The sequence below is a fragment of the Macrobrachium rosenbergii genome, chromosome 37, assembly GCF_040412425.1.
Source record: "Macrobrachium rosenbergii isolate ZJJX-2024 chromosome 37, ASM4041242v1, whole genome shotgun sequence".
NCBI classification, from domain to species: Eukaryota; Metazoa; Arthropoda; class Malacostraca; order Decapoda; family Palaemonidae; genus Macrobrachium; species Macrobrachium rosenbergii.
The window spans coordinates 36,256,537-36,274,122 of NC_089777.1; the positions used below are offsets into that span (position 1 = coordinate 36,256,537).

At 36.6% G+C, this 17,586-nt stretch overlaps 1 protein-coding gene across 1 annotated transcript in view; it reads right to left on the reverse strand.

Moving 5' to 3' along the window:
* The window catches only part of LOC136825488 (solute carrier family 12 member 8), a 96,208-nt gene extending 79,398 nt beyond the window's left edge, over window positions 1-16,810 (reverse strand). Inside the window, exon 1 of the mRNA XM_067082032.1 lies at window positions 16,516-16,810. Coding sequence (XP_066938133.1) covers window positions 16,516-16,668 — 153 coding nt within the window. The 5' untranslated portion in view covers window positions 16,669-16,810. The remainder of the gene's footprint in view (window positions 1-16,515) is intronic.
* Between the last annotated feature and the right edge of the window lie 776 nt (window positions 16,811-17,586).

Genomic DNA, 17,586 nt, shown 5'->3' on the forward strand with positions numbered 1-17,586 from the left:
TGTTGAATATATATATATATATATATATATATATATATATATATATATATATATATATATATATATATAATTAAAATTACTATGTGTGTATTTGTGTGTGTATGTATGTATATATATGTGTATATAGTATGTGTGTACATCAATAAAGTAGCCATTCCACCTTTGTATGTATACCCCTCAGCAGCGATAACTCTCAAAACACAACAAGAGCCGAGAGAAACTCCGGTTCCATTCCCACAGCCTCTCAGCTCCTCTCAGAAATGATCTTGTTCCTGACAGAACGTGTAATTGGGAGAAGAAAAAAGGTTCCGCCTTCTTACTGCAATTAAAATGACTTCGGTTGCCTCGCCACTCCCTTGCCTCCAAAAGAGGTAAATTAGATGAGAATTAATTACAGTGTAGACGCTTTGTTATTTATTTATTCAAAAGAAAGGCCCGTTTGACGAACCCATTAACCTTTTGTAGCCCAGGCCCGATATGAATAAAAAAGGAAAGAGGGGTGGAACTCGCATACAAGGAAAAAGGAAAAGTCGGGAAACAAGGAAGGGTACAGGGAAATGCAAAGGTCGTTAGTAAAAAGAAACAATGTAATTGAACAGCTTATATTTCATTCCTAAGACGATTACCCATTTCCACTGTGTAGATAAGGGAAGAGTTGGCCTGATGGGTGTTACGAGGCCGCCTAAACGAAGGGGGGAATTCTCCCCTTGAGCTGATTGGATCTGTTAGAGAATAGTACGTATGGAGAGAGAGAGAGAGAGAGAGAGAGAGAGAGAGAGAGAGAGAGAGAGAGAGAGAGAGAGAGAGGTCACCTTACGGCGGAGACGAAGAGGGATCAAAAAGACTTTGATAAACAAACACAAGATGTTAAAGACCCACGAAACATTTTAGTTTTCTCCATATTATAGTTTTCATATCAACTTCACCTTACCTCCATTCTGATTCAAATTAGGGACTGAGAAGTAAAAAAAAAAAAAAAAAGAAAACAGGTCAGACCACTTTTTCCTCCTCCCCCCCCACACACAAGGCGTTGCATTCCTTGCCTATGACTATCCCAAACGACGTTGCATTCTCTCGCTGCTGGATTACCCTAACTCGATTGCGCCCTGCAGCTATTCTCCAATGGCTTCGCTGAGACTCCCGCTAACTTCGTGAACACTAACTTCAAGTCCCCTTTGATCCAAACTCAAGAAATTCCCTCAAACCCTCTCCTTTTCACCGGGGCAACAGACTTGCAAAGTAGAGTTTGCAAGAGTTTGAGAGAGAGAGAGTGTGTGTGTTTGTAAAGAAGACGTAGAAAATAATATTGGCTGATCTCTTTAAATTTAGAAAGAGAGAGAGAGAGAGAGAGAGAGAGAGAGAGAGAGAGAGAGAGAGAGAGAGAGAGAGAGAGAGAGAGAATGAGAGAAATTGAATGATGGTATGCACTGATAAATTTATTGTATTTATAGAGAGACAGAAAGTGAAGAATTTTGTTATAGATCTTATTATATCCAAAGAAACGGAGAGATGTGATTCAGAAGTTTTTTAACATGGTAAATTTAGTAAGAGATAAAGTGAAGAATGGTGTCAGTAGGATTCTGCTTTTGGAGAGAGAGAGAGAGAGTTTTTGAAAATTAGAGATTAAGAGGGTAGAGACGAACCAGCTTTGTTTGAAGAGTCTGCTCGATGAAGGATTCTGGAAGTGGAAGTATTCCTTCTCATTAGAATATTTAATGCACATTACACATATGAATTCTGATTTTCTTGTGATTAATTACACAACAATAATCCTACCTTTCATTTCTGGCCTTTGATGGACAGAAAATAAAAGTATTAGGTAATGTTACAATCGTGCTTGTGTGATATTAGGAATATGAAAAAATAAGAATTGTTATAATGTCACCTTGAATCAGGTTCTAAATATAGTTTCAGTTGGTTCAGGTAAACAGACGCTCAGATTCATACTCAGTTCCTAGAATGTGATTTTTTTCTCTTGCAACTGTTTCCTTCATGACTGGATAAGCTTAAAACAAAATCCCATGCAAATGTGATTATTTTAGAAAGGGTGAGGCTGCAAGCCTGTCTCTACATAAGAACAATCTCATAAGGTTGATGGCTCGTATTTCTCATCTTGTTTCTCGTTTTGGGGAGGGCTGCAATAGTTCCACCTTGTTTCCTAAGCTTATCAAGTTAACCACTTGGCCTTGGGAGTTAGTTCTCGGATATTACTGGCAAAGATATCCCTCAGACAGTTGTTGCTCTAACTCACCTAATTATGTAAGTCTGAATTAGCAGATGAATAACAATTTCCATAAAAGATTGAAAACAGCTGAAAACGCGATACACCTTCAGCCTAAAAGGAGACATTCCGGGAAGAGTAGCGCCGCTTTAATCCAGCACCGTGGAATCTTCGCGACAAATGTAAACACGCCAGAAATACCCTCAGAAGGTAGCCGTGAAACGCTCCCCTGTGTGATTCTTCTAAATATAGAGCAGCCTTTGACGTAAGCAGGATCCATCCATCTGTAATGGATGCGTGGGGAGCGGTTTAACGGGGGAGGGTAGGGGCTGGAGATGGGGGAGAGAGAACTGCGAGTCGTATTCAGCGGCGCGACAAATTTTCTTCGTATTGAACTGTCCCGGTTCGCGTTACACTTCATTAGGAGAGAACCTTGTTTCTATTTGTTGCGGGCTTTGACGGTTAGCGGCAGTAAGTCGGCTGGGATCAAATTAGGGAGAGACTTCATCAGGTTTGATCTCTGAATGAAGCGAAGTTCGGATACACCATTCTCCTAGTTTCACTTCTTCAACTAAAGGAGAAGGTACTTTAACGTTGCAGTCTAAATAAGTATTGCTCTTCATACGAATATGTCAAAACTTTCGTTTTATGAATTTGTTTGTTTGCTTGTTTGATTTAAAAGGAAAAATTATTTTCATGAATATGTAAAAGCCTGTGTAGCCGACTTTCCCGACTGTAACGTTGAGTCACACTTCATAATTCAAGTCAAGAATGGTTTCACATGTCCCACATCACACGTTGTAATTATAGCCATACGTTCATTTTTTTCCTTTTCCTCATTTTGCAAGTGAATATAGATTGAAGATTTCCGCATGGTGCTGCACGTGATCTGAAGGTTGAATAATTTACATATTCCCTATAGACTTTTAAGATAAAAAAAAAAAAAAAAGCAAACGTGCGCTGAAGTTTCTTCGGCGCAATCGAGTTTTCTGTACAGCCGCTACATTGCATAATCAAGGCCACCGAAAATAGATCTACCTTTCGGTGGCCTCGGTATCATGCTGTATGAGCCGCGGACCATGAAACTTTAATCACGGCCCTATGGTAGCCTGTCCTATATCGTTGCCAGACGCACGATTATTGCTAACTTTAACCTTATACAAAATAAAAACTACTGAGGCCACAGGGCTGCAATTTGGTATGTTTGATGACTGGAGGAAGGATGATCAACATATCAATTTGCAGCCTTCAAGCCTCAGTAGTTTTTAAGATCTGAGGGCGGACGGGCAGACAAAGCCGGAACAATAGTTTTCTTTTACAGAAAACTAAAACCGACGGAATGACGAGTAAGCAAAGCAGTGCATTTCCCACGAGACAAAAATCCCTTTGAGAGCAGTGTCACGTCTGCCAGTATCTTAAAGTTGGAGTCGCGAATGTTCATTAAGGTGTCATCACACAGACACGAAACACGACTTCAGCGTTGCCACCAATACTGGCGACTTGATTCGAGAAACACGACACAGGGCGGAAGAGCTTTATTTTTCCATGAAAGATTGACATGGAGTTCGCGCGAGCGGAAGCTTTGGCGGTTTAACAAAATAAATCTGATATAATTTCTGACGCAAAGAGTGTCATTCATAAATATATAAATATATATATATATATATACATATATACATATATGTATACAGTGATAATTCCCCATCGGGGATATTCCCGAGGTAGCGTGGATTTGATATTAAGCGACATTTGTAGCTTCATGATTGTATATAAATCACGGTGTGATAAAAAAATTTCATATATACATATATATTTGTGTGCGTGTGTGTGTGAGAAAGAGACAGACAGGCAGGCAGGCAGGCAGGCAGGAAGCAAGGCAGGCAGGCAGACAAGCAGGCAGGTAGGCAGGCAGGCAGGCAAGCAGGCAGACAGTGGAAGGCAGGCAGAGACAGACAGACAGACAGTGGCAGTCAGGCAGGCAGACAGAGGAAGGCAGGCAGAGACAGACAGACAGACAGAGGAAGGCAGGCAGAGACAGCCAGACAGACAGAGGCTGGCAGGCAGGCAAACATATAGACAGACAGAAAGATGCGCTGTAATCCTCCAGTCTAATCCTAAGCACACCATTATCCTTCAGTGTGATTGCACCCGACAACGTTTAATTACCAAATCTAGGCAGAGGATTGCAGAAATGCGTAGTGCTTTCGCTTAATGCGATGCTATGCAGCATTGGGAATTATAAAATAGAAGAGTATTGAGAAAACTGAAAGTGGGTTGAGAAATTTAGGGTGGGCACACCCACGAAATCAGGAAGAGAGGAGCTGGCTTGTTTTTTGTTGACATCATTAAATAGAACTCAATAATCTCGTTATTATTATTATTATTATTATTATTATTATTATTATTATTATTATTATTATTATTATTATTATTATTATTATTGACAGCCGCATATCAATAAAAGTAATAACAACGATAGCAACCACATTTATGATTATGTGATGCTGATGATGTTGATGACGATTATTATTATTATTATTATTTTTTTATTATTATTATTATTATTGACATAATAAAAACAAAATTATAACAAACTTCATCCCAACAACAACAACTACAATAATAATAATAATAATAATAATAATAATAATAATAATAATAATAATAATAATAATAATAATAATAATATGAAACGTCATGCTAAAGCTGATGAAACTGTAATATACTACTTGTTGGCACTTAAAAGAAATGACAAAGGAGAATGCAATATTACTTGCATGTATACCAAATTCACACGAGCTTGTGCCATGGTGCGGTCGTTTATGAGATTAAACACTTGTGGAAAATATTGGGTTTTTATCTGATTTAGAAGAGAAGCAGCGAGCGCCGTCATTCGTCATGTATTGTTATTTCAAAGAGAGAGAGAGAGAGAGAGAGAGAGAGAGAGAGAGAGAGAGAGAGAGACTACCATTCATCATACTTTAATGAAAAGGGAGAGCAGACACACAGACAGACAGACTTATGGACGAACAAAGAACTTAACAGACCCAGGGCATTGCCAATCATTGCACTTTGCTGTTAAGAGGTGGCAGGGGGTCGATATCACTCGTCGCGATCAGGTATACACACTGTAGCGGGTGTTTGTACGTTACATATAATTTCATTTAAAACGGACTCGTAAATATAAATGACATAAAATATATAACAAAAATATAAGGAGCATATATAGAATAAAATACAATATAAGGAACAGATTGTAATGAGAGAGAGAGAGAGAGAGAGAGTGAAGGAGAGGAGAGAGAGAGAAAAATCATAACGAAATTATAACTCATCCTTCAAAAGTTTTCATTATCTTTCTATCAAGCACCTCAACAAACAAGTTTCCATCATCATTTTCTCAAGTACATAAACAAACAAGTGAAAATGCGCCGAAATTTCTTCGGCGCAATCGAGTTTTCTGTACAGCCGCTACAGCGTATAATCAAGGCCACCGAAAATAGGTCTATCTTTCGGTGGTTTCGGTATCATAAGCCGTGGCCCGTGAAACTTTAACCAAGGGCCGGTGGTGTCCTATCCTATATCGGTGCCAGAAGCACAATTATGGCTAACTTTAACCTTAAATGAAATAAAAACTATTGAGGCTAGAGGGCTGCAATTTGGTATGTTTGATGATTGGATGGGAGATGATCAACATACCAGTTTGCAGCCCTCTAGCCTCAGTAGTTTTTAAGATCTGAGGGCGGACAGAAAAAAAGTGCGGACGGACAGACAAAGCCGGCACAATAGTTTTACAGAAAACAAAAAACGGGAGAATTGTTCGTGCTTTAGATTTAAGCTGGCCGTATGCCAGCACGGACCCTCGCTCATGGCAGCCGGGAGGTGAGGATTTTAATATTGAGGTGGAAAAAAGATGTCTGACCTTGACTTTTTGACCTTGACCTCGTCGGTTGCAACAGGCAGTTTGAGAAGAATGAAAATAACAAATGCAAATAGACTGGAAACTACAAGTACCTTGTAATGCAACTACAAGCTCGGGATTCTTCAGCTCCTCTCATAACGTAAGCTGTGGCAGTACGTGACCTCAAAGGTGGTGTTCATTACATCAAATGATCTCGGAAGGCTGGGTGCTTCGGCACACGCTCTATCCTGAAGGTTAATAACGTGTGAATATTAGCAGAGTTCACACTTAATGTCTTCAACGCTTGACGACAAGATATAGGTCTTAGCTAGGAGAGTATTTAGAGATATTACTTTTAGTTGTCTGTAAAAGAATACTGTTGAGATGGCTGTTTGTCTGTCCGTCCGCACTTTTTCTGTCCGCCCTCAGATCTTAAAAACAACTGATGTTAGAGGGCTGCAAATTGGTATGTTGATCATCCACCCTCCAGTTATCAAACATGCCAAATTGCAGCCCTCTAGCCTCAGTATTTTTTAAAAATTTTTAAGGTTAAAGTTAGCCATAATCGTGCGTTTGTCAACGACATAGGACAGGCCACCACCTGGCCGCGGTTAAAGATTCATGGTCCGCGGCTCATACAGCATTATACCGAGACCACCGAAAGATAGATCTATTTTCGGTGGCCTTGTTTATACGCTGCACAGAAAACTCGATTGCGCCGAAGAAACTTGGGGGGTATTTTTTACAAGTTTATTGTAGCGTTGACGTAACATGATTATTGAAAAGGCAAAAATGTAAGATATATCAAATTTCATGATGAAAATGTATTCTACCCTACACTCATGTACATTTGTAGTGTTTTTGCCAATGTGTAAACTTGAGGTATGTGATATTTATGTAAGCCAGGATTGTTGAGAGGAGGAGAAACGTTCCTTGTTATTTAAACAAAAAGTAATAATTCTAAATCTTGCAATAGACCTTATAGTTTCGATGTAAGCGGCAGTAAGTCAAAGCGAGGCCCTACAGCCACCAAGGAGAGTCAGCATATGCCATATATCGGGAAATATTGATTAATTCATATTAATATAGTGTCCTGTCCATTTCTTATGCTTTGTGGGTGAAATGAAGAACCTGAAGGTAACGTGATTTATTTTTATTATTTACCTTTATTATTTAAAAAAGAAGTTTTATAATTGCTTGCCTCGCGAAATAAGAAAGAAACACTTTCTTTCATTACTTTATGAAATAAAAAATCCATAACTTTAGAATATAGAATTTTACCCTTATCTGCTGAAGAAGACTTATTAATCTGTTTTTTAGCTTGGTGGAAAGAAGACGTTTTAATATTATCTTTGAGAGAAAACTAAGAATCTCTTGCCTCAAGACTTAGCAAAGATATACTTTACTACATTCTGTCCAGCAGTAATCTGTTACCTTGCGTGGAAGAGGGGTTTACCATTGTCAGTCGAGGAAGACTTATTACTCTCTCTTTCAGTCCTTTTCCTCGGTGGTAAAATACAAAGATTTTACCATTATCAATTGAGGACTACTTGCTAGTCCATTCATTAATGTCTCCCCTCGCGTGGTAGAGGAGATTGGGCGTGGCCAAGATAGGCGATATCACCATGCACGCCATCAAATGTCACCGACCCTTGCAAGAATCGATAGACTTGAATTACGTCAAACTGATTCTTTAGTTTTTTCGCCAGCATTTAGAAACATTGAACCAGAATTGATCCTATACAGACAAAAGCTTTATTTGTGTAATTTTACTGAGCATTCAAGAGCCTTTTCAACTGTAGTATGTGCTTTGCCAGATTACAGTTCACGTACGCAAATGCTTTCGGTTGTCGATGGGGATTTTGTAACGGAAATGGCGAATGTCGATTTATGGTACGGAACTTATTCGTGGTATTTCCGTGATCGATATGGATTACGTTACTGTACTTGTCATCCTCGTGTATTTTGTGGGTTTGTGTGTTCTTTTACTCGGATGAGCAAACTTGTACGTTTGCTCTTATTTTTATAATTGAATAAATGCCTATGGCACATCTATACAGTTTCTCCATTCACTTATTATTTCTTGTTTTTATTCGCGATATTGCCAAGATTCATTCGATAGTGTAGCTGCAGATATATTTTTAAGGAGTGTGTAGTTCATATAAGATATTTGTGAGATATCAAAGAGTCCTAAATTTAGGCCTCTGCGTGATTCCAGTTCAGTATGTGTGTTGTGACCTGATTTTAATAAGTGTGCTGCGGCGTCCCTATCAATACAGTATATCTACTGCGACTGCAGCCCCGTAGTTCTTCTGCATGCGAAGCCAGTGCATGTGTGCTGTGATCTCATTGTAGTTCATCTGCAGCGAAATCAGTTCAGTGTGTCTGCTATAACGTCATTTTCAGTTTTGCCACTACTCATTGTAAATAAAATAAAATTTAATATCCATATTGAAAGGGGAAGACATGTGAATCCGATAAGCAAGTACTCGACCAGAGTAAGACAGCAAATAATATAAATCATAACGGAATTCACTCCTAGGAGGAATGCAAACCGAACTCTGAAATGAAAACACATTCAGGGAACACGGAAGCAAGCAGGAGGTTCCATATTAAAGAAACGCTTTTTTTTTTTACCACAAGACTACACACCATTCAAAGCTTGGCCTTCCTAATGGGTGGCCTTGGAAAAAAAATAATTTAGTGCGCAAATGGCAGGGTAGCCGTGGGAGTGGTTATTTGCCAGTTTAAGTAAATTCTGCCGTCACCCGCAGACCTGAACCATAAATTACAGGGTGAGAGAGGGAGGAGGTAAAAGCTGCAGTGAGGAGAATGCCGTCAAATTACTATGGTAATTGCAGCGTTATTAACCCACTGATAATTACAGGCTCTTCAGCGGAGCGCATAAACGCGGTTTGGAGGGAGATATATTTTTACAACTAGGTCAGCTGGAGCCGTGTATTCTAGAATTAATGAAGATGGAATGTATTAAGTAGCCATGAGGAACCTTAATAGAAATATGTATTTCCATTCGAAAATCCTATTGATTTTTTTTATCGCAAAAGTAAAACTTTTCCGTCGTAAAATGAACGAAAATAATACAATTCTCTTGGCACGACAGGAATGAAATGTATCATTAAGTTAAATGGAGTGTAATAGAACAGTAAATGTTCTCTCGAGGATTGTATTGATTTGTATCTGTTACGAAAGTAAGACTTCAAAATGAGGGGAAAATAATGCCATTTCATAGCATGACGGAAATAAAATGTATTAATGGATAATAGGGAACGTTCATAGAACTGTTCATTTTAATTCGAGGATTCTGTCGATTGGTCTTCACCAAGGAAACAAAACTCTTTCGATTCAAAATGAGGGAAAGGGATAATTTCCTAGCAGGAATTTAATGAAATTGATTCCTGGTGACGTCTGGCATCGAGTACAATCTTGCATGTAACGACACAATAACATAATCGTTCTTCTTTTTTCTTCTGACGCAGTCCAATTCCAGGCTGAAGTTGACATTTCATTTTCCGAACTAAAACGGGAGAGAGAGAGAGAGATTAAAGGTTAGTATTACATCGGCCGGCAACTATGTGATACGTCAGAGCCGCTTTACCAATGATTACAAAAAAAAATCGATTGAAAACGTTTTTTTCCGATACCGCTTTGGCAAGTATGTTGCCAAGTTTGCCTATGGAATTTCTTCTCCCCGTTCTAGTTATGGTTTTGAGTTATCGTCAGTTTCATAATTAATTTATTTTTATTCCCCTCATACTTTGTTTTCATATTTAGAGTGGTTTTATAGATATGATTCTTACGTTGATAAACCTTTACTAAGCATGTAAGCATGCATGTATGTTTTATATAACATCCTTTTCTATGATCATAGAAAAGGATGTTGAAGAAAGGCAAGAATGAAGTAGAGAAGAAGCTGAGAGAGAGAGAGAGAGTGAGAGAGTTGAAATCAGCTTAACTCATCCGCTGACGTATATGGAGTGAGGGTTACGTTCAGGAGAGCGAAAGAGGTGAGAAGAGTTGGGCGATTGAATCTTGATGCTCTTCGGGAAATGTCAGGAAGATGCTGGAAAGTATGTCACCCGTTCGACATACGCACGCATCCACCAAGCACAGGAGTTCATCCTTATATCTATCTATCTATCTATCTAATCTATCTATGTATCTATCTATATATATGTGTGTGTGTTTGTGTGTGGTTGTAGGTTATATATATATATATATATATATATATATATATATATATATATATATATATATATATATATATATATATATATATACACAGTATATAAAGTAATTATGAAATATCCGTAATATAATCTGTTCATGGTTTGGGACTGCAGACCCCATGAGGATGCTGTATCTTTTTTTTTTTTTTTTTTTTTCGTGGTATCCCACTGGAGTGATAAAAATGATTGCCATTGACCTCAGGAGAAGAGGCTCATCTTCCATTTAGGGGCCGTTTCTTCTCATAAAATGGGCCACAGTTACTTTGTTGAGCCCTTATAAAATTTGCACTCCACGCTATTTACACTTCCTACGATATAGTTGTACCTCTCGCTAGTACCGGGTAGCTCTCTTCGGTAAGTAGGCTGACCTGATGCCTGTGGTTGTCACTGACTTCAAGAAAGGGAGGTTCATCCATCATTTAAGAATGTATAGTAATGCGATATGATACTGAGGGACAGTAGGCTGAGGCGCAAAGTTTCTTGGTAACTGAATGAATTTTGTTAATAAAGCGATGAAGGGTAGAGGCTTGGGGATGATACAACGGTGATTGGGAATAGCGAAGAACAACTGCAGAAACTAGTTGGAAAATGCTCGCAAGAGGTCTAGTTCAGAGCAAATGTGAGCAACAGTAAAGTTGTGGGGTAAATAGAAAATGAGGAGATGGAGCAGTGAATGTTAAGATGGTTCAACTGTTAACGTTCGTAAAGAAACGAATAAATGAAACAAAATTGTAGTATTTCAAACTCATATAAAGGAAAAGATTTATCGTTTTAGCGACATGGACTGTGGAAAAATGGAAGCGGTTAATTCTAACAGTTTATTGGGAACAAATTTAACAAGTGAAGTAGGCAGAGAGAAGAGGTGAAGCAATAAAAGTAGCAGGTAGTATGCAAAGCACTGGGAAGAGACTTGGAGTGTCTGTGGAAGCCATGGTGGGAATGTTTGGAGGGATTGTTGAGTAAGCACTCCTTTATAGAAGGGAAGTTTGGATCTTGAGTACCAGTGAAAGAAATAGGCCGAAGCTGTTGAAGTGAGCTATTTCTTTAATATATGTTGAATAAGAAACATTAGTTTAGCGAAATGGAAAGAATGGACGACAATAAACTGGCCGAGAGCGAACAATTCATAAGTATTTGGAGGGAGAAGAAGAGGAAGACTTGGAAAAGGTTTGATATGTAGGGTCAAAGAGACATTAGAAACGAATGACTTCAATATCCAGGAAGCGCAAAGTGCTTATATTTTAGTGTCATATAGTTTAGTGTCTATAGCGTGGGCTAATGAACCCTTTGCATAGGTGTGTTGAGCGACTAATGTTGTGGAAGTCTTTTACGCGGGGTCAATCCACGACTCATCGCTAAAGTATGAAACAGCTGAAGAAACGGCGTAAGTTGACACACACACATATATATATATATATATATATATATATATTTTTTTAGTAAAGGTGATTTTTATATAACATTTGGGAGGATTATGTTATATATTTGTTTTTTTTAGTAAAGGTGATTTTTGTAATTATAGGAACGTGAGCTAGTGTGTCAGTTGCAAGCTTAGCGAAGGTTGAGCAAGTGGCGGCGGAATTAGCTATGCAGTGTAAGTCTTTGACGGCATTACGAGACAGTAATAATAAATTGCGTGAGGGTTTTGAGAAACTGAGGACATCTTTGAATGGGTTACTGGTTATTGTTGATGGTGTTCGGGAGGAGGTTGTGACCTTATCTGACCTTATATAATATATATATATATATATATATATATATATATATATATATATATATTATATATATATATATATATATATATATATATATATATATATATATATATATATAGTGTGTGTGTGTGTGTGTGCGTGTGTGTATACTCCTTGTTGTGTACTCTACATGTTTGCTCTTCTGCACTGTACGTATTTACATTACTGAATTACTGAGAATGAAAGATATAGTCTAGTGACAGCAAACAATGACGTTTCATTTGGTACACACACAAACACACTAACAAATACGTATGTTGTATATATGTACAGTACGTATATGTACAAGTACATGTGTGAGTATGCAGGGTTTACTAGTCTGTCTATTTCAAGAAAACTCAGTGATAAAAGAATTGTCGACAGTCTCTGTAAATCACTAATAAAGTGATATTGCCATACTGTGACATTTAAAACTTGTTTCCTTCTCTTAAACAACGCCTTCAATGAAAGCAATTTAAATACTTATTAGAGCATAGGGTCTAATAATAAAAAATTCTGAAAAGTTAATCGCTCAAGTGTTTCTTAACAATATTATTAACGGTGTTTTAAAGTAACTACGGCGGTACCATAATTGAGTTGCCAACAACAACCATTTATCCTTAAGATGCTTAGAACCATCCGCCATCAGTGTTCTTGTAGACATCGTAACGTAAAGAAAGATAATCTTGACTGCTTTTTTGAACTCTCAGATATAGTGGCATTTTCCTTTTTACTTGGGAGTAGTAACACTTGTAGCGAAAGGCGGAGAAATTTGTCAGCGTTTGAGAAATGGGAAGTCTTATATGCACTTGTTGTAGGCAAGGTGCGTTTTGTATTTGAATTTCCTCATAAAATGCTAATGCCCTGAAAGATTTAAAGGTTACGTTAGGTAGGTTAGGTAAAGGAAGAATATCTTCCAACAAATAGTGGTGCATGTCTTCCTCAGGGTTAAAAGGGATCCAAGCTAGTCGGTTGAAACCCAAACAGCATCACCCCTTAGTATTGACATTTTTTTTGTCTTTCCTATGTTCTGTTTCCATTTTTTTTTTTTTTTCTCCTCAGGATTTTTACCGATGTTACTCATTAAAACTTCTTTTTCCCAAAACTTACCTAATGCTTTAAGCTTGTTTTAACCAATGATGTGATGATAATGGTGACTAACAATCATGTTAAGTGATGATTTAAACTATAGGTGGTTGCCAACAGCAGCGATACACACATACTCATTTATTAATTTTATTAATATTAATATTGTTATTTTTTCGAAAATTTTTTTCGCAGTCATTTTCCTCTAAGGCCAAACAAGGCTCATTTCGTGATTTTCGATCCTGGTGAGCCTCTCCCGACGAATTTTCTTGTTCCTTCGACAAGATAATCCAATCTTTCACTTTTCGTCCCGAGAGAATAAACATGTGCAAAATCATTTTTCCCTTTTTGAACGACAGCCAAGAACGCCTTTTTCAACGCATTTTGGTCTGGATTTCTCGACAGTAAGAAATATTTTACCTTCTAGTTTCCGCGGAAAACGAATAAAGAGCAAACATTTTTGCCCCGATATATATGCACGAGTGTGTATATGTATATGTATATATATATATATATATATATATATATATATATATATATATATATATATATATATATATATATATATATATATATATATATATATATATATATATATATATATATATATATATATATATTTATTTATATATGTATATGTATGTATGTATGTGTGTGCGCGCGCGTCTGTATGTATATATAAAACCTAGTACATGTATCCAAATTATGTTAAATTGGAATGACTTACATGCATATTTAATTCTACTTAGATAAATGCGCAGTGTTTAGGACTAGGCACTTACACATTCACAGATACTATGTGTATAAGTATGTATGTATGTATGTATGTATATGTATATGTATATATATATATATATATATATATATATATATATATATATATATATATATATATATATATATATATATATATCAAGTGGCGATTGGGAAAGGGGTAGTATAGAGAAACCAGTAAAATAAGAGTTTGAACGTCTTTGCAAGAGAGGAATTTTGAAAGTTTATGAGGTGAAATGGAACAAGATAACCAATGAATATTAATGTTGGTGGACGAATGGAAGCGGTTGATTCATTATTAGGAAGCAAATAGAACTCATGACGGTAGATTAATTGAAGAAATGACTCAGAGAATATGTGATGAGAGAAAGGTCTGCACAGAACTACAGTACTTGAATTGTCTGTGAGAGCCAAGTGAAAATGTATGGAGGGATTTTTAGCACTCCCCTTCTAGGGAGTGAAGTGTGGTCGTTGAATTCGAGTGCGTGGAAGTGGTAAAAAGCTTATGAGAGGGGAAAGGATGGATCAGAATATATTTAGATTGTGCTGTCATGTGGAAAGTATGAACGGTGATAGGTTCCTGAAAAGTCTCATTTAGAAGTGTTTGGTGAAGGGAGGAGAGAGAGGCCTAGAAAAGGTTGGAAATTTGGGTTGAAAGATGTACTGGAATGGAAATGTCTTAATATCCCTGAAGCGCCGGAATGATGGGTGTGAATGATATAGTGTACTTAAGGGGTTTGGTGCCCTTCTTATAAGACCTCTTTGCAGGTTTATAGAGCAGGAATTAAGTGGCATTGACCGTTTTGTTGATTTTCTCAAGCTCCATCCCTATTAAGGAAAGCGGCTTAGTTAAAGAAATTATATGTATAAATGTGTGTGTATATATAATATATATATATATACGAATGTGTGTGTGTTTGTATTTGAGTGCAGGTAAATAAATAATTTATCTCAGGGCTGTGTAGCGGTGATACTTTGCAGTTTTTATGGTGTGTTTTCTTGTATTTTAGACGAATGATTTCCTGGCGCTAATCATACGTTTTAAAGCTAAGGTGACCAGTGACTTAAGACGCTGTGAATTCCAGAAAAAGAAAGCCGTCTCAAAATAAATCACAGATGCATGAAAATATACCAGAAAATTCATAATTTAATACTTTTGAACCTGAGTGAACTGTACATCGTACTCAAGAATGGTAATCACAAGAAAATGTCGTAACCTAACCTTCCCTAATCTAATCTATGACAAGGCACCCTGCTTGGCCGAACACTTTATTCTTCCTCAAAGACTGAAAACACGCCACAAATTCAGATTCATCAATTTCAAGGAACTTGGAATTGTGTGACAGTAACCACATCTAGCGGGCAAACCTTGAAGGATTCTGTGATCGGTTAGATAGCTTAAAATTCTTGAGAAATCATTCATTATGATTAGTATATTTAGTTTTACATAAAAGTATAACCAGACTATTAACGAATGCTTTAGCTTTTTATACCAAAGCGACCATCCCCGCAGTCGAAATCAGATCAGGCAACAGTACGAAATCCCGCAACGATTCTGTGCTCGGACATCGAAACAGGGTCCAACCATAAAACTCGTGAAACTTAACTTGCGCATTATTTACCCTAAACCTGGGAAGCCAAAGATGCGTTCGTCTCATTCCTGCCAGTGATTGTTATTATTATTATATTAGTACCATTATCATTACCGTTGACGTTTAAAATTTTATCCTATTATTTTATCAATTGTTCAGTATTATTATCATTTTACTTTTAGTGTAAGAGATCGTGAAAGAAAAAAAAAACGGTTAACCCGGTTCTCTCTCTCAGCTCCCAAACTCAGGAATCTTTTAGCTGTTTCTGTGGAAAGAACCGATAGTTGGAAGACGAAAGTTGAGTCGGGAACTCTGAAGGAAAGAGAATCAGGAACCTTGATGATAGTTTGTTGATATCAAAATAAGTATTTATTGAAAATCTTATAACTACGTGCTTAATCTGATGTGTCTTAAAAATATGAGCTAGGCGTCAAACGTAGATTTATTCACGGGATGGCAGTAAATGCGACATGATAAATATCTTGACGAATATAAACCGAATATAAACCTTGGAAATTATTCTAGCAAATTAATTTTATAACATCTATACTGTAGTATACCAATGTCTCGGTAATTTTGTATTTTAGAGTATGGAAGTTAATGATAAAATGTTTTTGGGTAAGATAGTATTATAATAAATTGTGTTTATTGGTGTATGTTATCTCGGCTTTACATTAAAAACACACACTCACACATACATATATACATATATATATATATATATATATATATATATATATATATATATATATATATATATATATATATATATATATATATATATATATATATATATATATATATACTGTATATATATATATATATATATATATATATATATATATATAGATAGATAGACAGACAGACAGTAATGTAACCCCACACAGTTGTAGATCACAGACATCAAGAAATGAAAACAAAAACATTGTAAAAAACAACTGAGTTATATCCTCCTGAGTCTTACCTTCTCCTCTGCGAAAAGTTCCGTATCCTGCCCCCCGTAGTATCCTTCCTCGAGGGCCGGGTCCTTTAGCCTGGTCGTTTCAGAAGCGTCCTGGTCCCCGTCAGTAGCCAGACCGAAGCGGCTCCAGTCCACGTTTTTCTTGCCGACAGACATATTGATTATTTATCGAATTTTAACAAGTGTGTCTGACGTTCCTCTTATTTTTATTTTGTATTTTTGATAGTTTAAATTTATTTTCACTTATTTCTCCGATGATTCGTGGACTTTATTGATTATCGGTGTGTGTATCATGCCTTTTTTTTAATCAGTTGTTTCTGTTATTTTTGTCAATGTTTTGTTTTTTTTTTAATTTCAGAATATTTTCAGTATTCAGCTGTTTTTCTCAACTTTATCGGATTTTGCAATCTTCCCCGCTGTTATCGCATTTTATCTCACTATTCATGGCTTAAGTTTTGTTTGTTTCCTAATTTGTTTGTAATTTCAGTGCTTTATCACTACTTGTAAAGGCATATTCCATTCTCTTTGTTTTTCTTGTTTCCAAATATTTCTCTTTATTTTTCACTATTGTTTACCTTTTCATTTTCTTTTAGATTTTCATTCTGTGCTTGAATTAACGGGGGAAAAAAACACATCTTATTAAAAACGATCAAATCTGTTGACGTATCACTAGTCCTCTTAAGGGTTGGAGTTCTAAAGATTTAATTGAAGAAGACTTTTCCAATCAAGGGAAAATGCGAGTGCCTCGTTTACTCAGATATTTTTGTCTTCATTTTCAATTGATGTACGCGAGTTTTTTCACATATATTCAGTATTATGTTCAATGCTTATTTTCAGATAGCATTTTTCGTTCATCCACTGCGGTTTATCTATGGTTACACAAATATCATTAAGACATCAAGGGGAAACAGGATTAGGTAGTTTTTTCCTTTATTATCCACTGCTTTTCTTCTAAATTATCAGGGTTGTCATAATTTTCATAATATGTTATGATTAAATCATTATACACAAAGTACTGCACACTTCCACATGCCAAACCCGTCAACGCATAAAAAATGAGATCCTTCTGACATA